At 35.3% G+C, this 24,322-nt stretch overlaps 1 protein-coding gene across 11 annotated transcripts in view; it reads left to right on the top strand.

Moving 5' to 3' along the window:
• The first annotated feature begins 3,312 nt into the window (after positions 1-3,312).
• LOC137233982 (cyclin G-like) overlaps positions 3,313-24,322 on the top strand; it is a 247,226-nt gene continuing 226,216 nt past the window's right edge. Inside the window, exons 1-3 of one of the 11 annotated variants that reach the window (XM_067757600.1) lie at positions 11,391-11,493; positions 21,300-21,752; positions 22,058-22,807. In XM_067757600.1, coding sequence (XP_067613701.1) covers positions 22,768-22,807 — 40 coding nt within the window. In that variant the 5' untranslated portion in view covers positions 11,391-11,493; positions 21,300-21,752; positions 22,058-22,767. Of the gene's footprint in view, positions 4,556-11,390; positions 11,512-11,708; positions 11,725-21,299; positions 21,753-22,057; positions 22,808-24,322 lie in introns of those variants that run through there. The other 10 variants (XM_067757581.1, XM_067757610.1, XM_067757654.1 and 7 more) reach the window with 10 other exon arrangements.

The following is a 24,322-nucleotide window of genomic DNA, read 5'->3' as shown; positions in this document are numbered from 1 at the left end:
TAAAGTTGAATAAAATTTAAAAAAAAAATTAAAATATAAAAATTTGAAAAAATGGGTAAAATAAGGTAAAGTGAATTAAAATTTTGATAAAGTCAATTTTGATCTTGATTAACTTTTTTCCCAATAACACACTTGGCGAAGATTACATCCCCAGCTATTTTGTAGAGTTTGAAATTGATCGCGCTAAAGCCACGTCTAGCTAGTTTTTTCCCTTGTACTTAATGTACAAAGATAAGCATTTTGTAGCACTGTGGAAAAAATCAACCGATGTAGAGACACCCTAATGTACACATTGGCATTTACATACCGATTTGTTAGCACTTATAATGTGTAGACTAGCTATCGTTAACAGTTTATCAACGACACTGCGGATCGTTTATATCAACCTGATGTAGTAGCAAAGGCGGTTTTCTGTATGATTCATGCCCTAACTGAAATTGTAGTAAGTACCAACAAAATTGTTTGTTTCATCGTCGTGTCCTACTTTAAAATTTTATTGATGTTAATTCTGCTTTCATTTACTTTTCGCATTTTTTGTTTGTTTTGTTTTAACATAAAATCAAACTAAAAAACCCAGTCAGTCGGCAAGATGAGCATCACTTTAACACAGATACAGAATATCATTTCTTTTATTAATATTTGTGATTCCATATAATTTTGTTTTTACTACAGGGTTGAAAACTTAACCATTCACCATAATACTAAAAATCAAAAACGGTAAAAAAAAATCAAAAGGTTTAAAAAATCTAGAAACAAAAATTTTCTGATACTTCTGGTTTAACAAGAAAACCAAAAAGTTTAAACTTAATGCACAAATTTTGAACCAAAAAAATTCCTAGAGAGCAATTTGCGGCATCTCAATACGCCTATTGTAAGAAGCTAGGTGTACAGAAGTAGCTCTGCATTCGGTTTTCAAACTTTTAGAGGGATCCCTCGAAAGCAAAGCATTTTTACGAGGTGTCCTTCTTAACATAGAAAGACCCTAACAGAGAGTCCTGCCAGCGGCAATTAAAAGGGTCCTTGTTAAGTGGCATAACTTTAGGAAGAGTTGAGCCAAAATTAAGAAAAATGAGAGAAGGGGGTCGTCCTCCTTTAGGTGGTGGTAATGAATGTTGTTCTTCAGAATCATGACTGTAGTTGCTTCCAAATGGTGGCTTATGCGAATCACCACATGCTTCTGTCCGGGGTAAATTTCTGAATACACATTCTACAGTGGGTCGGGTTGTTTGAAATATGAATCTTCTTTTAGGGGAGTACCGCTGGTCCATCCGATAGGGTTAAGTACCTTAAGGATATGCTTAACAGCAGGCTGCCGTACAGTTCAATATGGAGGAAAGGACTGGAAGGCTTCGGTTGCTTTGAACAGATTTCGGAGTGCAATAGGCTTACGCTGGATGCTCTCCAAAGGTGGTACATTGGCTGCACTTTATGGTAGCCAAACCGAATTTCTTCCGTGGTGTTCTGGCCTTGTGTAGAGTACTAGACGACTTTGTTTCCATCTCTGTGCGCCGGATTCAACTCAAGTTGACACATTCACCACTCTGGCCTTGTGTAGAATACTATACGACTTTGATTCCACCTCTGTGCGCCGTCTTCAACATAAGTTGACACATTCACCACTCATATTCCCTCAAAGATGGAATGGAGTGAGGAGTTAATATAAAACTTGATTCGGGTGAACCTGTTCACTTATGAAATCAGGCTAGACGGGGTGAAGGGCCTGGGGTGAAGTAGGAAGTGGGGGATTGCTTAACCTCACTTTCAGTGCGACCTAGGTTAGGTTAGGTTAGGTTAGGTGGAAGCTACCATAGTAAGGGAAGCTCACTTGAACAGCGTGAAGATCCGTCCTGATACCGCATAAAATAACAGTGACGTAAGCTATAACTACATAGAGAGTCTTTGCGTAGCAACGATACAATTTAGAATGAGACTGATCTCAACCTTGAATAAATCCTACGGAGATTCAAGTAAGTCGCGACCGAAATACTATCGCCAAGTTCTGGCAAAAGCTGTGCAGCCAAGCATAAAGGGGCTCGATGATTCCACCTCATCATTCTCCATACAGATGCAGCAGGATGGGGCTTTCACTATATTAGTAGCATACAACTACTTTTTGAAACAAATTATCTGGATGCCTGAGCAAAATGATATACCTGGAAACTGTCGGGCTAATCTCTTGATCCAAGCTGACACTGGCAAACTAAAAGTGTTTGTCGTTGCAGACTTTGGAGAGCCTCTCTACTTGTTTTCTGTTCTGGACAGATGGGTGTTGAGCAAGCTAAGCTTGTCGGGTGTCGAGGTCTTTCTGGCCCGTTTTTGACTCCAAGCGCTGTTAGTAGGGTTTCCCAAAACTCATCTATGTATGGTTATTGGAGTGTTAACAAGGTACTGCCCATTGGAAGTCCATGCGATGCGTCTTTATTTACTGGACCGCCCAAGTTTTGTTAGCTGCATAGAGGAGAGCTAGGTAAAATTATCCAATCCATTTATGCTCCGTTGTTCAGCTTTTGTGTATTAGACTTTGCGGATGAAACTTTCAAGATCGTTGTCTGCCTTATTCGCTAAAAAGTTTTAAGTTTTTGTATGTTATTTGTTTAAATCTGGCGTCTGGTTCAAGGCTGAATACGGAATGAGAGTGTGAGAGGTTCAGTGCGAATATAAGATAAAAATATTTTGGGCCGATTTACATCCGATAAGATTTAAACCGAACTTCTCTTTCAAACTGCTTCGTGCTAGTCCTTAATTTTTCCTACAAACTGACGGTTCAAGACCTAAATTTTTTACGCAGCCACCCAATGGCGGCTGCAAGACATATGAGTTTTTACTGAGAAGCTTTTGGCAGAAATATAATCGAAGTGTTTGCCAATCCACTGCCGAAGGGCGACCCCGCTTAGAAAAACTTCTTTCTAATTGGAAAACTTCTTTATAAATTTGTGGTGCTGCTTTGCCTGATACTTCAATCAAGGACATTTGGTGTGGTATTCGGAGCACCCTACCGTCACGGTGGCCGCGTAAACATGGCATTGTAGCGTCATGTAGTGCCAGCCAACTAAAAACTAAAAATAAAACTAAAAACTAAAATAGCTGGCATCACCCCCACATGCAACCATGCATGTATGCACTTGGCGTTACTGGGTGAAAGAGTCGAATGACGGAGAGAATTCTGATTGGCTTAATCTTCCGTTACTCGACTCTATCACGCCACTGCATCATGCGATTTTACCGCTATGCACTTTTGGCATAGCGGCAGGGCCGCTTTGAAGCGTCAGCATTTTTCTACAGTTTGCAGTTAGAATTGAGCCGGCCGCCGCGTGAGAACAAAACGCTAAAAATTAAGTAAAACTAAAGTGAACCAAATTAGAAAGACAGAAAAACTAAATTATAAAAATAAGAACTTAAAACAATATATATATATATTTGTATGAACAAACCAAAAAGTATATTTTTAAATAAAAGAAACTAAAATGTATTAAAATAGTGTTTTGCTGTGTGTGTGTGCGTGTGGCTGCAAGCCCAAAAATAAGTGGCATTGAAATGCCACTTTACATGGCGACCGTGACACAATCTGCAGATTGTAATATAGTGGAAAACTGGACAGTCTTAAATTTTACAGATGTAAAATGCGTGAAGAATGTAATAAATGTGCTGAAAAAAAAAAAAACACTATGAAGTGCCGTAGAGTGAAACCCAAAATGTGTGGGTATATGCCTCATCATTGGACTCCTTTATTGGACCATTTTGACAAAATTCTGGAAGAAGCAGCATAAGTGTGAGAAGGCAAAAGTCTATAGTGCATGGGTCGTTTTAAATAAAGGAAAAATATAGAAATGTTAAAACGAAGAAAAAACTACAAAAAGTACAAAATGAAAAAATTACATAAAAATTCAAAGTCTAAAATTCTTTAAACACAAATTTTTCAAAAAAAAAACTTTCAAACTTTCAACTAATTCAAAAAATTACTACAAAAGCATAAAATCAATAAATTACAAAAATTGTGCAAGTTCGAAATACTGGCGAAAACAAATCAAAATTTCTACTCAAACTACGAAAATTTACTACATTACTTAATATTAAATTCTAACAAATTTCGACATTTTCAACTAAATACATGGAACCTTAACCCTACGCAAAAAAAAAAATGCAAATATGTCATAAATATCACGAAATTTATACATACTACTTAAAAAATTATCTACAAACAAATTTTCGTAAAACTTTTAAATATAATAAAGCCACGGCAGTTTTGGCTTATATACATATACATATATGCTGGTGTGTACAGCTAACAAAAGCGCTAAAAAAAAACAAAGCCAATCGCATGGTTAACGGCACATAATCACGCCAGAAACCATTTAATATAACGGCGAATAAATAATGGCGCTAAAGCTGTGAAATCAACTTTATCAGCAGAGAAAGAAAAATCCGGAAGAGTAAACGCCGACAGAGGAATCTCCAGCAAAAACAGCAGCAGCGGAGAGTATATTGGCAGCAGTGGAGCACCATGAAAAAGCAGTACCAGACCGGCAGCAGAAAGGGGTAACTGCCGTAAATATACGTATGTAACCATTTATTTCTATTTCTAATTATTCTTACATATATTTCTACCAACATTGATAAAAATTTAAAATTTGCATAATAATTCAAAGTAAACTAAATTTTCAATTTCGGGTTTTGCGTTTTGCCATAAGGCCGATCATAGCAGTAAGCAACTATATATTTTAATGTGCCTACTAATAAATTTCAAATGCCCTATCTATACAAACATTCAGCTATTGATTTGCGTTGCAAATTTACTTGAAACTTTATTGTTTTGGCAATATTTAAATCAGCAACTTTTCGGAAATATTTGAAATTTAGTGGTTATTATAATAATATGGAAATTGCATTAAGCTTATAAAACCGTGAATTTTTGCTTATAAATCATTTAGAAATAAGAGTCCAGTTCTTGAAAAAAAAAATATAAAAAAAACGCTTATGAAAATAATTTAAAAATTTCCATGTCGAAAAGTTGACAAACAGTTTTTCGTATTTTGTAAACAATTTACTTTCAACAAATAACCTCAACGCCTACGAAATGGTTTTGAGAAAAATTAAAATAATATTGAATTTATTATTATCACAGCAAATCTGTTTCTAAGCCTCTTTAAATCAAAAATTTATTATTTTATAATAAAATCGTCCTCTGATATGCCAGGAAATGAAATTTTTGCCTTCATACATATACAAAAACTGAATTTAATTTGGAAACAATAAAATATTTTCATTCATTTTGTTCGATTGCTATGGGAATTATAAAAACATTTTGGAAATTTTATTAGAAGCGGTGCGTCCGTGATATAATATACGTCATACTTTTCATACCTTCAATATAAAGCGATGTGGTCGTAAACATCGCCGTATATTCGGAAAAATTTTGGTTAGGCTTGTGAAAACAAGTTCGGCACGGAAGGGGGGTAGGCATTTCTCTAGCCTATAATTTAGAGAAAATCCGCAGACCGGATGTTCCTTTGTTTTCAAAAAAAACAAATTATATAATTTTCTTAACCACACTTACCATTTTATAAAATTTATACCAAACGCGACAAATATTAACAGGATTTTCAAATAATACTCGGATTTACAAAATTCTTACCTGATTTACAAAATTTTTTTCTTTTAAAATAATTTTCAATAAAATTACCCTACTTCGAACACATGTCCGATTCTGAGGGCAATTCCAGCGATAAATCAAGCTCTAAAGGAAGGTGTTCATTAGCTCGTCAAGAAGATTTTTTAGGATTTAATGACTCAGATATCGCAGAAAGTAATAATTCAAATTTTCAGTCAGTAATTAATATTATACACACTCAGCCTTCAGCAAATCCGTCTAATAATTCAGACAACCTACTAACTAGCACTTCCAATTTTCATTCAGGAGCTGACTTTTCCAATTTTCACTCTACTTTAAATTCTTCTACTTTGCCTTCAACAAATACTTCTTCAGATTTACAATCGAATAACAATATTTCAATCATGGTAACCTCAGAACAGAAAAAGGTATTCATTATCAGTTGCGCCTCAATTATTAGGGACAACTACAGCGGCGATCCACTGGCATTAGAATCTTTTATCGACAAAATAAAATTAATTGAAGTCTTCTCAGATGAAAATTTAAATAGCACTTTTATTGCATTTTTGAAATCCAAACTTGGAAAAGCACGCGAAGCATTACCAACCGTAATAAATTCAGTCGATGACATAAAGACTGCCTTGAGAAATAGAATAAAACCCGACAACTCGAAAGTTGTTTCTGGTAAAATCGCGTCTTTACATGTCATCAATAATAACTACTCAGACTTTGCTAAGCGCGTTGAAGAACTATCCGACGCATTGGAACGTTCTTTGATTATTGAAGGTATGACACAAGACAAGGCACATGAAATGGCCGTAGAGCAAACAGTGAATGTGTGCAGGTTGAACACTCGTTCAGAATTGGTCAAATCCATCCTGGCTTCAACTACCTTCAGTGATTCAAAAGACGTAGTTGCAAAAATGATTGTTGAACGTAATAATGAAGTTAAGGAAAGACAAGTACTAGCATTCCGTACTCGTGGTAATTGGCAAAGTAGCTTTCGAGGAAATTATAAAGGTAATAATTTCAATAGTAGGTACAACAATCAAAATGCAAGATTCAACAATAACAATAGAAATAACTACAACAATAATAATTATGGGTACAATAATTCTAATAGAGGTAATAATGACAGATATAGCACTAATAGAAACAATCAGCCTAGTAGTAGTAACAGTAATGCTAATAATAATAATAGACGTTCAAATTCGCGAAGTAATGCCAATGTACGCGCTTTAAACGTGAACGACCCTCAGGAGCGAACACTGGGGGATCAGGATCACGATTTAGACAATTAACCGAATCTTCTTCAAAAATATTAAAATCCGTCTACTGCTTGAACCTTAATTATTCAGATTTTATTGAACTCCAATGTAGCGATTCCTACAAACCGTGTACTTTTCTAGTAGATTCTCAAGCAGATATTTATTTACCCAAAATTTCAAGTTTATCTCAAAATTGTAACTTTGATAGTAATGAAATTATTAATATAACAGGCGTAACAGCCGAAACAAATTCAACTTTAGGAACCCTAAAAACCAAATTAATTGCATATAAATTTTTAATACCGGATACTTTACATGTAGTTAACGACGATTTCAATATACTTTCAGACGGAATACTCGGCAAAGACTTTTTAAAATTAAATAAATGCATTATTAATTATGCAAGCGATAGCATATCTATTAATACCGGATTAGATAACGCAAATATACCAATTTTACACGGCACAAGCACTGATTCTTTAGTTATTCCTCCGAGATGTGAAGTTTATCGGTTATTTAAATTACCAGAATGCGACAATCCCGTTTTTGTAGACTCAAAAGAGATCTGTAGTGGTGTTTTTACGGCAAAGTGCATTGTTGACACAAATAATCCAGTTATAAAAATTTTAAATATTACTGACGAAGTAAAACATGTCAACAATTGCAATATCGTAACGGAAGATATCACCAACTACAATGTCTACAAAATCAATGAAACTTCAAAAGATCAAAAACGATTAGAGGAATTAACGAAAATTTTGAAAAATCAAATGCCGGGTTATGCTCAAAAACAATTACTAGATTTATGCTTAAAATATGCCGATGTATTCGCTTTAAAAACTGATCGTATGACTTTAAATAATTTTTACGAACAAAAGCTACGTTTAACTGATAAAAATCCAGTCTATATAAAAAATTATCGTTTACCATATACACAACGTGAAGAAATTAATAAACAAGTCGAAAATTTAATGCGAAATGATTTAATAGAACCCAGCTTTTCTAATTATAACAGTCCTTTAATTTTGGTACCGAAAATAGATCCTTCAGGCCAAAAGTCTTATCGTATGTGCGTTGATTTCAGAGCAGTCAACAAAAAGGTTATCGCAGACAAATTTCCGTTGGCACGCGTAGACGACATACTCGACAATCTTGGCAGAGCCAAATATTTTTCAACTTTAGATCTTTTTTCTGGTTTTCACCAAATACCACTTCATGTTAATTCTAGAGACGTTACATCTTTCAGTACAGATCGAGGAGCTTTTCGTTGGAAAGTTTTACCTTTCGGTTTAAATATAGCACCAAACTCTTTTTCACGTATGATGTCATTAGCATTTTCAGGCATTTCGCCAAATCAAGCTTTTATGTACATTGACGATGTTATCGTCATCGGATGTAGCGAGACACATCACCTCAAAAATTTAGAAAAAGTTTTCGAAACTTGTAGAAAATTCAAGTTAAAGTTAAATCCCAACAAATGCAATTTCCTTCGTTCTGAAGTAACTTTTTTAGGCCATAAATGCACCTTCAAAGGCCTGCTGCCAGATGACTCAAAAATAGACGCAATTAAAAAATACACTAAGCCTAAAGACAAGGACGCTGTTAGGCGATTCGTTGCATTTGCAAATTATTATAGGCGTTTTATACCTAACTTTGCGTCACTGGCAGCCCCTTTAAATCGTCTAAATCGGAAAAAAGTTGAATTTGTTTGGGATGATGCTTGCGAAAATGCTTTCGAAAAATTAAGATTATCATTAATGTCTCCTCAATTATTACAATACCCTGATTTTTCAAAAGAATTTATTATCACTGTAGATGCACCTAAGAGTGGTTGTGGCGCTATATTAAGCCAAAAGCATGGAGATAATGACCTACCGATTTGCTTTGCATCAAAATCTTTCAATAAAGCCGAACAGAAAAAGGCAATCATAGAATTAGAACTTTTAGCAATACATTTTGCTATAAAACATTTTCGGCCGTATGTTTACGGTACACATTTCACGGTAAAATCAGACCATAGACCATTAGTTTATCTATTCAATATGAAAGATCCTTCTTCGAAACTCTCTAGAATCAGATTAAATTTTCAGAATACAATTTTACAATTGAATATATTAAAGGAAAATCGAATGTTGTGGCTGATGCTCTTTCGCGTATAAGTATAGACGAGATTAAAGATTCGACAAAACACGTTTTAGCCATTAAAACGCGATCACAAACTAAACAACAAGAATTACAAAATGAAAAAATATGTTTAAATGATACGACCTCTAACGATAATAAATTACAAGTTTATGATAAATTTTCATACGATTTTTCAAAAAAGATACCGCGAGTAAAATCAACAATACAATATAATAAACATAAGGAGATCTCCAATTTACAAATTTATGCGCATTTAAAACATAAAAAATATAATTTACTTAATATCGTGACTGCTAACGAAATAACGAATTTAGATGAGTTACTTTCCAGGCTGGAAAAAGCAGCCGACAATCACAATATTAAACAATTAGAATGGCCAAAAAATGATATATTTTTCAATAATTTTTCAATTACGAATTTTAAAATCCGCGGGAATGAAATTTTAAAATCATTACAAATAATATTGACGGACCCTGTAGAGACCGTAACAGACAATGAACAGAAACAAAAACTTATGACAATTTATCACGAAGACACACTGTTAGGAGGTCATTGCGGAACAAAAAGGTTATATGCCAAATTAAGAACTAAATATTACTGGAAAAACATGACACGTGATATAGCGAAATTTGTGAAAAATTGCAATAAATGTCTTTTAAATAAAGTGAGACCAAAAACAAAATAAAATCTTGTCCTCACTCCAACTCCCTGTAAACCATTTGATATAGTGATTATCGATACAATAGGTCCACTTCAAGAATCAAACTATGGTAACAAGTTCGCTGTTACTATGATTTGTGACTTTTCTAAATACCTGGTAGCAGTAGCTGTACCAGATAAATCAGCAAAAACTATCGCATGTGCTATTTTTGAAACTTTTATATTAAAATATGGTACAATGAAAGCCATTAGATCCGATTTAGGGACGGAATACAAAAATGAATTATTCTCGGAATTAACAAAACTTTTAAAAATTAATCATGATTTCTCAACAGCTTATCACTGCGAAACTGTTGGTACTGTTGAAAGAAACCATAGAGTCTTTAACGAATATTTACGTGCATATCTAGATGAAACGTATTCAGATTGGGATACGTATTTGAAATATTTTACATTTTTACATAATACTACAAGTAGTTCGGTTTTCGACAATAAATTTACTCCGTTCGAATTAATATTTGGCAGGAAATCTACAATGCCACATGAATTACAAAAGGAACAAATCGACCCGATTTATAATATAGAAAATTATACAAAAGAGCTAAAATATAGAATGCAAAAATCTCATAAAATGGCAACGAATTTGATTAATAAACATAAAATTAGAAATAAAGAATTATACGATAAAACCGCTAAGCCTTTAGAAATTAAAATTAATGATAGGGTTTTAGTAGAAAAAGAACCGAGAAATAAACATAGAAATATATATCAGGGTCCCTACATAATAAAGAATATCGATGGACCAAATGTAAACATTTTTGATGAAATTAATAAAATTGAAAAAACTGTACACAAAAATCGTATACAAAAAATTAATTAAATTGATAGCCGAAAATAATCTTTGCATATAAACCTACTTTAAGAACATGCCAATGAAGGCCAAACTAAACAACCTGTTAATGTTAATTTTTAATACGGCCTAAATTGAAAAAACTGTACATAAAAACCGTATCCAAACATTTTATTAAAATTTATAGTACTTTTAAATTTTAATAATTAATCTTTAAATAGGAATATATTTTAAGAATGCGCCAAGGAATGTTACAAAAAAAAAAATTTTTTTTATGTTAATTTCGATACGAGCTAATTTACTAAATATATGTCACCTAAATAATATAAAAAGATAGCAACTTACTTACGTTAAGTAGTAGTAATAGTAGTAGCTTATACAATAAGCTTACCATACAAGATAAAATATCGGCTCACTTCAAACTAAACTAAATTATCAAAATCTAAAAATTAACTTTTCCTTTTTTCTTTTTGCAAATTTCAATTTTAACTCTTTTTGATATAGCCTAAAGAAGAATGTGGCAAGACTGATCACCTTGCCAAATTCTTCTTTTCCAAAGGGGGATGATGTAGCGCCATGTAGTGCCAGCCAACTAAAAACTAAAAATAAAACTAAAAACTAAAATAGCTGGCATCACCCCCACATGCAACCATGCATGTATGCACTTGGCGTTACTGGGTGAAAGAGTCGAATGACGGAGAGAATTCTGATTGGCTGCATCTTCCGTTACTCGACTCTATCACGCCACTGCATCATGCGATTTTACCGCTATGCACTTTTGGCATAGCGGCAGGGCCGCTTTGAAGCGTCAGTATTTTTCTACAGTTTGCAGTTAGAATTGAGCCGGCCGCCGCGTGAGAACAAAACGCTAAAAATTAAGTAAAACTAAAGTGAACCAAATTAGAAAGACAGAAAAACTAAATTATAAAAATAAGAACTTAAAACAATATATATATATATTTGTATGAACAAACCAAAAAGTATATTTTTAAATAAAAGAAACTAAAATGTATTAAAATAGTGTTTTGCTGTGTGTGTGTGCGTGTGGCTGCAAGCCCAAAAATAAGTGGCATCGAAATGCCACTTTACAGCATTACTTAAATGGCGTTTAACAAAGTAGACGGGTTTGGCTGTTCGCCCCAGACGCTTCTGTGTTTCGCGTTTGCATCGATGTCTGTTGTGTTTAAAAGGGGGTAGGAGGGGGTGGGGGTGCAAAATGGGAGCTTGCCGTGAACAAAGCTAATACGCGCATGATGTTGTCAAACAGAGCATCAGCACAAGCTCAAGCCAGCACAAGTTTTGCTGTGGCAACCGTGCAAATTGTTTACATGAAGGGAACAAAAGTCTTATGCAATGAACTTTAGTGAAGAAAAATTTATAAATAAAACTAGAAGACCCGGCAGACGTTGTTCTGCCCTAAATTTGGCCTATCTGCATACATTTTAATAAGCTTTTTCCGTCTGACTCTGCCTCCCCCCTCTTCACTTTTTCCTAATCCTTTTATTCACTCCTTCCTCCGTCTTTTTCGCTTCATCTATCTCCATCTTCGTCTCATTCTATCCTTTTCTCAATCTCCTTCTCTGTTTTCTCTTCTCTCAATTTCTTCTCATTCTCTGCATCCCTTATTGCCTGTCCCATTGGGTGGTATGTATTTTGTTCCAGTCCCAGTCCCAGTCCCACTCCGAGTCTCAGTCCCAGTCCTAGTCCTAATCCCAGTCCCAGTCCGTCTCTGGATAATATATTACTCTGTATTAAAGCACTCATCAACAGCTTTCATTTGATATCCATATTGTATAAACACTGTCTAGGCATTCACTGGCCCACGTTTTGGCCTATATCTCGAGACCCTAGTCACCCAGGGGTATGAGAATTACCCTCTACTAAAGCACTCATCAACATCTTTCATTTGTTATCCATAATCTATAAACACGTTCTAGGGGTACTCGGATCCACGTTTCGGCCTATATCTTGAGACCCTGTACGTCGATCGCAACCAAACCTATGTAGTAACCACCGCGTGAGATTTACGCAACTTGTGTGAAAGTTTGAACAAAATCAACCAACGCATCTCTTCAAACACCGGCGACCAACTAACACACATTTTAGCCTTTCTTTTTATATATATAGATTTTTATTTTTCTCACTTCACTATAATATTAAAACGAAAAGCAGATTTTCGTTGCTTGTGAAATTCGGCTTAAAAATTGCACATGGAACAACTAAAGACTCTCCTGAATTAAAAAATGTCATAGTACCTCTAAATCGCGGGCCCCCTCAGATACTCCGGGCCCGGGGCTAACCCCCCACCTTATCGGTGGGCCTGGTGATGTGCTATACTTGATATCATTCGCTATAATATTTTTTATTGATAAGCACTTTGTTTAATTAAACACCAACCAATTACACGGAAGTATATCCCCACCACCTGAAAATGTGAGTGCCGGTGCGTATACGTAACATTTTATTATTACGTATAATCAAATAAAAAAATTTGTCCTATTCATTTCAAGTTAGATCGAACTACACACGGGGTGTAAAACAAATTGAAAATCAGTTAAGTAGTTTAGGAGTCCATCGCGGTTAAACACAGTGATAGTACGTGATTTTTATATATTAAGATGTACATATATTGACTTCATGAGTTAATGCATGTGCATTAGACTGCGTCGATTTATTAACCGATACCGCGACATCGATTTTTCGATAGGATTTGGGCTCAGGAAAAAAAGTTCCACTACGCATACCCAAAAAAAACTTTGATTTTTAAGGTTCTCATCATGACCTACTAAAAAAAAATTTATTTGATTGTAAAATTTTCATGTATACCCTGTCCGACCCAAAAATGTCCGCTAAAAACGTTGGCGATAACAGTTTTTTGAAAAAAAAAAAATAAGAATGAAAAAAATGTCCGCTAAAAACGTTGGCGATAACAGTTTTTTGAAAGAAAAAATGAAAAAAAAAAATGTCCGCTAAAAACGTTGGCGATAACAGTTTTTTGAAAAAAAAAACTGTCATCGCCAACGTTTTTAACGGACATTTTTGGGTCGGACAGGGTATGCATATGAAAATTTGTTTAGTACGTCATGAAAAAACCTTAAAAATCGAAGTCGAAAAAAAGTCAAAAAAATTAAATTACGCAGGCTCAAAAATTATTTTTTGGGTATGCGTAGTAGAACTTTTTTTCCTGAGCCCAAATCCTATCGAAAAATCTATGGCGCGATATCGGTTAACTTTCGTCCATACAAATCGACCCACCCTTATATACATACAAAATATGAAACACATAATAGCACGTGAAACACAATGACTGCCTTTTGGCAATTTATCAGCTCGTGTATAAAAATTACTCTCACTTTCTGTGCAGAGAATTAGATTTTTGGGGCGTACAGGAAAACAAAAAATTTTGCGCGATATACCTTTAAGAAGATTTAGACCGGCACCTCGTGTAATATATCATTTCCTATGCCAAGGACTGCACGATTATGGCAACAGGACCTGGCCCTTCAACTGATGAATAAGTTTCTGAAATAAACAGCTATCTCCGTGATCTCTCTAGTTTCTTCACTCGCACAACCTGGCATTATCAGCGACAAAATCCACAGCCATCCTGTTTACGACGTCGAAGACACAGATGACGCAAATGTTGGACCTTCACGTCGATGGTGTCATACTACCGATTGTCAGTCACCCAAAGATCTTAGGGGTAAAGTTCGATAATACTCTGACCTTCAAGGCGCATGCCACCGAAATCGTATCTAAAGTACAAGGCCGCACCAAAATCATCAAGTCACTTGCCGGCAGCACCTTTGGAAAAGATAAATAAACGTTGCTAACCACGTCACTAGTTTGATCACCTGGTCTTAAAAATACATACTGGAAAAGGCTGCAGGCCTCTCAAAATGCAGCTATCAAAGCTGCCAATGGATGTCTCCTTATGACCCCTGAACACCACCTACATAGTGAGGCCAAAGAGTTCAACATTAAAGAGTGCATCGAAATGCTGAACATGCAGTTTTTACTAAATTGTCTTAAACCAGTACATCATAGCAAACAACTGCTTGATCTAGCACCGCCTCCACGGGGATTAAGGGAACATCTACTTAAGCACTATGACGAGATCCGGCACCTGCCAACACAGCCGTTTGATCCAGACAAGCATAAGCAGGCCCTAAGCAAAATTTACACAGAACCGCTTAACGCTTTTGCCAGGACGCGCACGGCGAACCCTGTTATTAATATGCAATATCCTACCCTTGCAGAAGAAGAAAGCAGCACTACCAAGGGAGACACGAGTCCCCCTGACCCAACTTCGTTCTGGATACTGTAACAGGTTAAACTCATACTTGTTCACAATCAACCACGACATACGTAATGTATTTCCTGCATGCGATGACACCAACCATCCTTTCATTTGTAATGTGTAACCTACGGCTCTAACACCAATCTCCCTATGGTCCGCCCCTGTTGAAACAGCCAGTTTCCTTGGACTCCCGTTAGAGGGCTTTGATGACAATTTGTGAGTGGTCGTGCCCATTGAATGGGGCGAAGCACTGTTAGCACAAAAACAATAATATGTCTTGGGTTTCTTATATACTCAGCGTGCTGAGCGTGCATACACACGCATATAACTAAAATTACCAAGCAGAAGATACAACAATTTTAGAAGGTGCAACGTCTAGACCTTTGGAGAAATATGCAGATCAGGTAACAGAGGGTATAAAAGCAGCGCAAGCTGACGAATGACTAATCAGTTTTGATTTAAGCATGCTATTAGTTATGGAGTGAAGTCTAATTGTGAAGTACTCCCAAAGTAATCTATATAAATACCAATTTTCAATGCTGAATATTGGAGTGATTTATTCAACAGTTTGGCGATTCGAACCTTAGCAGAAGGTGCAATAATAACCAGGATTTCCCCAAATTCGTTACAATATATTTTCCTTATAGCAGGAAATATTTCTAGTTAAACTGGACGGGATTGGTTAAAGACCACCTCCACGGTTATATAAAAGATGTTCAATAGGGTCGTAGAGTAGGCTTATAAACTATACCTTACCAAAAAAAAAGTTTTGTATCAATGATATTTCACTTACTAAGTTTTATTGTAAGAGGAAATCGGGAGACATTTCTTTTTTTATGGGCGGTGCCACGCCCCTATTCTGATAAAACATTACACAAAATTTCTAGGGCCTCAAAAAAATCCCTTGTAACAATATGCCAACGAAGGCAAATTTGTTCACTTTCAATATATATCTCAGCTTGGGGCCATTCACTTAAATGGAGTCCACTTTGAAGTTCTATAGAAATGATTATATCATGCGTGAAATACTTAAGTCATTAAGTGGTAGTTGTGCTGTTAATGGTAGTAGTGGAAGTGGTAGTGGTGGTGGTAGTGACAATGGGTATGGTAATGGCAATTATAATAATAATAATTTATTTATTTACGGTCTTTAAGACCTAGTTCAAGGTAAAAAAAAAATATATATATATATATAAATAAATTGTATACATTACATGCTTAATGACTTACAGTATAAAAATAATTTTGCTTTAAACTTATTAATATTTTCACAGTCTTTTATCGCATTTGGTAATTCATTGTACATTTTATAACCTATATATTCTAAAGTCTTCTTCGCGAACTCCGTTCTTACTCTAGGCAGTCTTATATTTCCGCTGTTTCTAGTTCCATAGTTATGTATTTCATGATTAAAATGTATTCTCCCGTTGAGATAATTCGGTGTTATTCCTAATTTCATATGATGTATAAATTTCAATGTGAAATAATATATCGACTGTTTTACACTGAGCCAGTTTAACATATTTAGCATTGTAGTTTTTGGTGTTCTAAGCGAACATTTTAAAATTAATCGCATTGCCTTGTTTTGTTGTATCTGCAGTTTTTTTATTTGTGTGTCATTTGCTAATAGCAGGATTGTTGGACAATAGATAAAGTGCGGTTCAATAATTGATCGATACACTAATAATTTGTGTCGTTGACTAATATATTTACAAGTTCTGTACATAAAACCAATTTTTTTTGCAATTTTGTTTTCTAAATAACTTATGTGTTCTCCAAATCTAAGGTTTTTGTCGATCCAGACTCCTAGGTATTTGATCTTGTCTACTTGCTGAATTTCAACATTTCTTATCTTCAGAGTAATATTGCTAAGGTTATTGGCACCCATAATGCTTTGATTTTTGCAAAATATCATACTTTTGGTTTTATCCACGTTCACTTTCAACTTTCTATGGCATAGCCATTTGTAGAGGGAGTCTAAGTCTTCTTGCATTTTCGATACCGCAAAGCCCGCACTTCTTTCACTAATGGTTATCAATGCATCATCCGCAAATAGTCGAATATTGCAATATTTCAAGCATTCTTTAATATCGTTAATATATATTGTAAACAATAGCGGTGCCAATAATGAACCTTGCGGTAGCCCAATATGTACATCAGCAACCGGTGAAACTGCACTTCCAATTATCGTCTTCTGTTTTCTATTACTCAAATAGCTTCTGAACCATTCCAAGGATTTTCCTCTTATCCCATTATTAAACATAACATTCAGCAGTTCCTCTCTATCCACAGTTTCAAAAGCACGTTTTAAGTCTAAAAAGACTGAGATCACAACTTTCTTATCAGTTATATCCTCTTTCCATTCCGCAATAACCATATTCAGTGCGGTTTCGCAAGAATGGCTTTTCCTAAACCCAGATTGTTCAGGTATAATAATTTGGTATTTATCTAGATATGCCACTAATTGATTTTTAACCACCGTTTCCATAATTTTTTCATCTGCGGGTAGCGTATTAATTGGGCGCAGTTCCTCTGGCCTTACTGTATTTTTGACTTTTTCCGCAGGTACTATAGTTGATACTTTCCAGCAATTTGGAACAATGCTACTGTTTATTGATTCATTTATTATATCTTTGTAGAAGTGAGCAATGTAAATCATGGCATCTTTAAATACCCCCTCCGACAAAAGCTTTTTTCCACCATATTTGTTTCTAAAAGATTTAGTAATGTTCATTATATCATCTAACTCTACGTCGGTGAATTGAAAAGTTTCAATTGCATTATTTACACTTGTTTCTGCCGCAATTGGAATTATTTCAATGCTATCATTAATTTCAGCTATGCTCTGTACAAAAAATGTATTTAGGGCATTGGCTATATCGTATTCCTTCTCAAGGCATTCACCGTTAATTACTATTTTGCTAACGACCTTTCTGTCATCGGTGAGCTCAGCAAGATGTTTTAAAGACTTCCACATCCGCTTCATGTCTCCTGCACTATCGAGCACTTTATCTTCCATATATTTCTTCTTTTTATACATAACAGTTTTTTTATATATTTTTTTATGCCATTATAATCCACCCAGTTGCCAGTATTTCTAGCAGTATTATAGAATTCAAATTTTCTTTTGTGCAGTTCCTTTAGCTCACGGTCATACCACTTATTCCTCAGTTGTATTTGGATCCTCTTCTCATACGTCAATGCTTGAATAGCTTCAGTTAAAATATTGTTCAGGATCTCAGTTCTACGTTCTATGCCTACATGAGACACAGAGCTAAAGTCGCACGTTCGCAGCAGATTTAAAAGATTTTCTGCGCTATAGTACTCCCAGTTGGTGACAGTAGCAACTTTTCTCATTTTGCACTATTTAGCTGTTGGTACTTTGAAATGAATTGTTTCATGATCGGAAATTTTATATCCACTTACATGTTCAGTTTTAACTTGCTCATTATTGCTGAAGAGTAAGTCTATTTTCGTAGAGGAGTGCTCAGTTATTCTTGTGTTGAAATTTTTTCTTTGTACCATAGCCATTTGTGCAAATAAACTTATAAGCTGGTTTGAGTATGTTGATGATATATTCATATTAATGTTAAAATCTCCAACTATTATAATGTTGTCAGATTCCCTGAGGTGTTCATTGATGACATTGTTTAAGTATGTCATGAAGTCAGCATCACTGCTATTTGGTGAGTGATAGAGTACACCAATTTGCCATTTTAACGCATATTTTTTAAGTTTTATGACAATGCACCACACATTCCTGTCAATAGCTTTATTACACACTATGCTATATTGTAAATTTTCATGTACATACATTAGAACACCACCTGTATGTCTACTGTGGGAATCGCAGCGGATGAATTTATATGTGGAAATGCATAGCTCAGAATCCATGATTTTATCTGTTGTACATGTTTCCGCGCATAAAACAATGCTGGGTTTTTTTATTTCTATAAGATGTTCCAGCTCTAGCTTATTTGCTGTAATACTATTAATATTAAGATATATACAGTCCAAGTTAAGCTCTTTGTTACGCAGGTTTGTTTTAGTTTTTGACTTGTGCTTTGTGGTTACAGATTCCCTCGTTGGTTGCTAATAGCCAATCTTCCTCTTCCTTGCTATGAGCTTTTGTTGATACACAGGACACATTCTGTCCATGGAATCGTGATTTTCGTCCAGTCCCAAATTTAATTCTTTATTTGCCCTGATGCAGTTGATGCATTTATTTATTGCTTCTTTATTGCATACCACATATTTATGCTCACCCAAGCATTTTGTGCATACTTCTTTTTCTTTGCAGTCACTGGCTTTGTGATTGAAGCCTTTGCATTTGAAACAACATAGTACTTGCACTGCATCATATACTCTGCACCGCTCCCAGCCTACATTGAGCCTTTCTCCAGCTAGTATATTCATAAAAGCTTCAACCTCCACTTCAATTACGGCATTATAGTAAATTTTCTCATTTTTTTTTAACTTCATACTGCTTGACAATTTTTATATCTGTTTCGGATAGACAATTATTCTGACGTTTAACTCTCTGGGTAAGCTCATCATTATCATACTTGAAATTTATACCAGTTACAATAACGGTTGGTTTCACTTTCATAGGAATCTTCACATTGTAGTTATTTCCGAGGCTGTTCTCAATAGCATTTTTTATTTTCTCACGATCATGGTCATTTGCACTCTCTACAATCACTACACCGCTTTGTCTTGCTACTATATTTGTAATTTGTAGCTCCTTTGGATCGACATTCAAGTTTAGATCATTTTTGGTTTTTTCAGCACCTTGCTTTGTATTTGGCTTAACTATTAAGGGAACAACTTTTCTAATCTCTGGCAACGCTTTTGTTACAGCTGCATACGATGCCTTGGCTTCAACATTGCCGTTTCTCTTTATTTCTGTGCATATTTTTTTATTTTCATTACTAATTGTTTCAATCATTTTCTTATTGTCATTTTTATTGCCTTTTAACTCTTCGCATACTTGCTCACTGCTTCGCTTGAACCCTTCTGCTATTTCACGGATTTTGTTTACTTCTTTCACACTTCTTTCGCAAGACTCTTGAGCTTTTTGCATTGCTTTGATTCTTTCACTAAATGCAACTTCCACTGCTTTAAGTACTTGTTTAATCTCTCGCTCATTTTTCTTTAGTGAATTATCAAACTCACTTCTATACTCTGCTAATTGTTGTCCATTCTGCTTTACCACCATTTGCATATCTTTAAGGATGTCATCAACGTTATGTACATACTGCACACAGTCAGTACACATAAACCTAAGCATCTCACATTCTTCAAGTTTGGTGACGCTGTATTGATCCAATCCTGAGCATTTTGTTGTTAGGTGGTAATATTTACCACACACCCCTTCACACCGAATTTTTGACGCTTCTCCTCGTATATTACTTTTGCATTTGTCACATTTTTTCTCCATTCTTCTTTACACATATACAAAATTTATTATAAAAGTAGTTTACAATGTTTTTGCATCAAATAACGGCAGAACATTTATGTCCGCTAATTGTAGTTGAATTTTAGAGTTTTTATGTATATTTTTCACAAATATTTAGTGCGTATAACTAATTTAAAAAGATTTTAGAATATGCGCATATTTTTCACCGCTTTCTTTCACCGCTTTTCTATTGTGGTGATAGTGGCTCTGGTAGTGGTAAGGTAGTGATAGTGGAAACGCTACCGGCAGTGGTAATGCTGGTAGCAATGGCGGGGGCAACGGTAGTGGTTGCGTTGTGCTAATGGTAGAGGTAGAGGTAGTGGTAGTAGTTGTGGTAGTGGCGGTAGTAATGGTAGTGGCAGTCACAGTGGTAGTAGAAGTTGTAGTGATAGTGGTAGTGGAACTGGTAGTGGCAAGGGTAGCGGTGAAAGGTAAAGGCAGTCATAGTGGCGGTGGTTGTGGTAGAGGTAGTGACAATGTGTGTGGTGGTGATGGTGGTTTTAGCAGTAGCGGTGGAAACAGTAGTGGTAGTAGCAGTAATAGTAGTTAGTGGGGATAGTATAGGTCGTGGTAGAGACAGTGAGTATGGTAGGGGCAGTGGTGGTGGTAGTGTTAGTGTTGTGATAATGGTAGTGGTAGTAATAGCAATACTTGTAAGAGAAGATTGTAGAGGTAGTGGCGGAAGTTCTGAGAATGGTATTGGTACTGGAATGATGGTAGTAGTGTTATTGGCAATGAGAGAGGGTAGAGCGAAAGCAGATATGTAAGTGATAATGGTGGAAAAAAGGTGATGGAAAAGGAGACTGGGTGAGAGATGGTGGAAAAGAATGCGAGGAACGAATAAGAGATGGAAGTGTGGAAAATCTGTAAATACAAGAATGCCAAAATTCGCGTAAAACGAGAAATGCATTTGATTGATTTCTCGAACACTTCGTGACCCTAAGTTTAACGAATAATGCTTCACTGTAAGCTGTAAAAGCATAAAACCCAATTTAAAGTCATAAACGCAGTCAAATTTTTACCAGAAACAATAAATAACCGAATGGTGGCGTTAGCAGTTATTTCGAAGCTTATAAACAGTTGGAAACAGCAAAAAGGCGAAGCTAACCATTGCGCCTGCGCAAAAGCTTAACGCCATAAGTCAGCGTCACATGTGCACATGCGCAAGCTGAGCTTATACAATAACAACAGTGAATACATAGATCGCAACCAACAAAGCGGCAACGACAAAATTCAAAATAATTTTGCCGTAAAATTCAGTTGGTAATGTGCAACAGGCGACAACGGAAGGGGTTCGAGTATGGTGCGCTGAATATGAAATTGAAACAAAAAATTTCTAAAAAAAATTAAAGATAAATATTTAAAAGAGATACAGCACGTTTAATATTTTGTTTTTTAGATTGTGTATGCAAATAAAAAAATTTTAATTTCGATAAACTGCATAGTGTTTGTTTATTTGAATGGTAAAATATATCTTGGAATTTACAACAACAAAAAATATAACGTCAAATATGCGGCCAAATTATAAAAGTTGTTGACGTTGTAGTTAAAAAAAAAAGGAATTTTAGTTGTTGTGATTATTATTCTTGCTTTATGGTAATATAAAGCTGGTGAAAATAATAGTTGCTTATACAAGTGCGTTAAATTTTTTATGATTTTTTTTGTTTGAGTTTTTACAACAACAAGTAAAACTAAAAACTAAGCGCGAAATTATAATAAACTTAAAAGTTTATTTGACTTTTAAATTGGCTCATTGCAACGAAAATAGCAACAACATTGGTTGCTCCATAAATTATTGCATCAAATAAATAAACAAAGTATAATAAGTGAACAAACAAAAAAGCTGCAAAATTATTAAGCAAACAAGCTCGTTATAAATTATACCAAATTCGAAAAAAACACAAATAATAGAAATCAGAGTTTAAGTGCTTAAAATAATCAACCAAGTTAAATTTAGCAGCAAATCACTTTCATTTTCATTGTCAACAACAAACAAATTGACTCAAAAGCGCATCCAATGAAGGCCAAAATGAAGAGCTCGTAGATTCATTACACACACATATGCACATGACCGGCTTAAGAAATCAACAAACTACCAACTAAGTAGTTAAGCTTTTTTCTAAAACTACCACATTGAATTTTGCTTTATTGGTCAGATGGTTTGCAAAAAAAAAAAAAAAAACTTGCTGCTTGGAAGACCCAACAACAGCTGGCTAATTTAGTGTTGTGGCTTTTCAAAGCAAAAAAAAAGTGCAATCATCTCACAAATCTCTTCCTGCAAAACAACATTTTCATTTATCGCTTAATACTCTAACTCCATTTACTATTGAGTAACAGCGAAAATATTAAAAAAAAAAAAACAAAAAAAAAAAAAAAAAAATACCATCAAAAAAGTTGAACAACTTGTAGGAGCGCCAAACAACTGTTAAAATTGCACAAAACGGCATCTTTTAAAAACCAGCTGAAGCTTTAGACTAAATGCGCTTTGTCACAACAAATTTACTATTCATATGTGTTGGTAAGTAGCTTCTCCAGACATATTTACTTTTCGTATTTGTTTGCTTCACTCCTACTCTTACTAACTGCCTTAAATGCAACAGGGCCACAAATTGTTGACTCAGGCGTAACACTTGGCTTACATAATTTTGTATTACTAAAGAAACCTCGAAAGTTAATAAAAGGCAAAATTTACATATTTCGATTTACACCCACATTTCAGTCACACTCGCATATACTTTTGAGTGCGTTTAAGCGCCCGGTCTAGTCGTTTTCAATATTTTTGAGCTACTAAATAAATAAAATATTGGAGCTAATAGTCTTTATTTGTCAAAAAATATTCCTTACCCAATAGCAGAAGCAGTTTCAAGGCCAAATGTTTCAAAACGTCAACAACTACCATTTAGCTTTTCACTTCATAACAAAAGACTTAAGCAACGAACCTGCAGGTTTATTTCACTGAGGCAATACGTGCAGACGTTGTTCCACAATAACTTTGGTATATCTGCATGCATTTTAAGAAGTTTTTATCTCATACTCTTCTTCCTCCGCTCTTCCGCTCTCCTTTTTCGTCTTCCAGTCATTTGCTCCATATTCATGGTGGTCATATAATTTGTTCCCCTTGTTGGGTTAGTTCTGTAACATTTCCCGAAACCTACGGGAAGTACCTTAATTAATCGCTATGAGTACAAGAACTTGAACTGGATGTGATTTTTTTAAAATCGTTCGTTCTTTTTAGCCTCCGATTGTTTGATCATCGTACGATAACCGTGAGTTAGTTTAGGTCGAACAATAAAGACCTGACATTGACTGAATGTGTCCATGGTGTTACCAGAATTTGTTTGACGAGCAAACGGAAGAGCCATAATCAGGTGCCAGGATATATGTTATAGAATAACTCCGTCCTCTTGGCAAATACTAGCAAACTTCTAGGATCCAGCTTAATTGCTGCCTCGATATCTGGCAATTCTGCTGCCTCTAATAGCTGCAGCCTTCATCTGGCGAGAGCAGTACACGAACACAGAACGTGCTCAACCGTTTCTTACTGCAGCTCACACTTCCTACAGTTGCTGTTATTGACAAGGCCTAACTTATAAGCATGTGACGCCAGAAGGCAGTGTCCAGCCAGTATGCGTATAAGTTTTCTCTCTTCAGAGATATGAGCCACTTTTGCTTTGCACATGATCTTAGAAATTTTGCGGCCTCGCGCTTTTGTCAACGCCTTTCCTGTTTGATGGATCATATGCAACTCCTGTCTCCTTTTGATTTCTCCTAAACGGATTGGGATCTCTAGCGTCGACTCAGCGAGTGTTGTACCCTCCTTTGCCAACTCATCGGCCTTTTCGTTACCTGCTATCCCTTTATAACCGGAAACCTGGGTAAAGACGTATGGAGCGAAGTTTTTCCAAAGCTTCCTTTCATTCCAAAGCTCTTCTCGATGAAGTACTGTGTGAGGTTATTGCCCTAATCGCAGCCTGACTATCAATATATATATTGACGCGACTGCAGCTTAAGCACGATTCGTCCAGCATTTCTG

The sequence above is a fragment of the Eurosta solidaginis genome, chromosome 1 (assembly GCF_040869045.1).
Source record: "Eurosta solidaginis isolate ZX-2024a chromosome 1, ASM4086904v1, whole genome shotgun sequence".
NCBI classification, from domain to species: Eukaryota; Metazoa; Arthropoda; class Insecta; order Diptera; family Tephritidae; genus Eurosta; species Eurosta solidaginis.
This window is presented reverse-complemented; position numbering and strand designations above follow the sequence as displayed.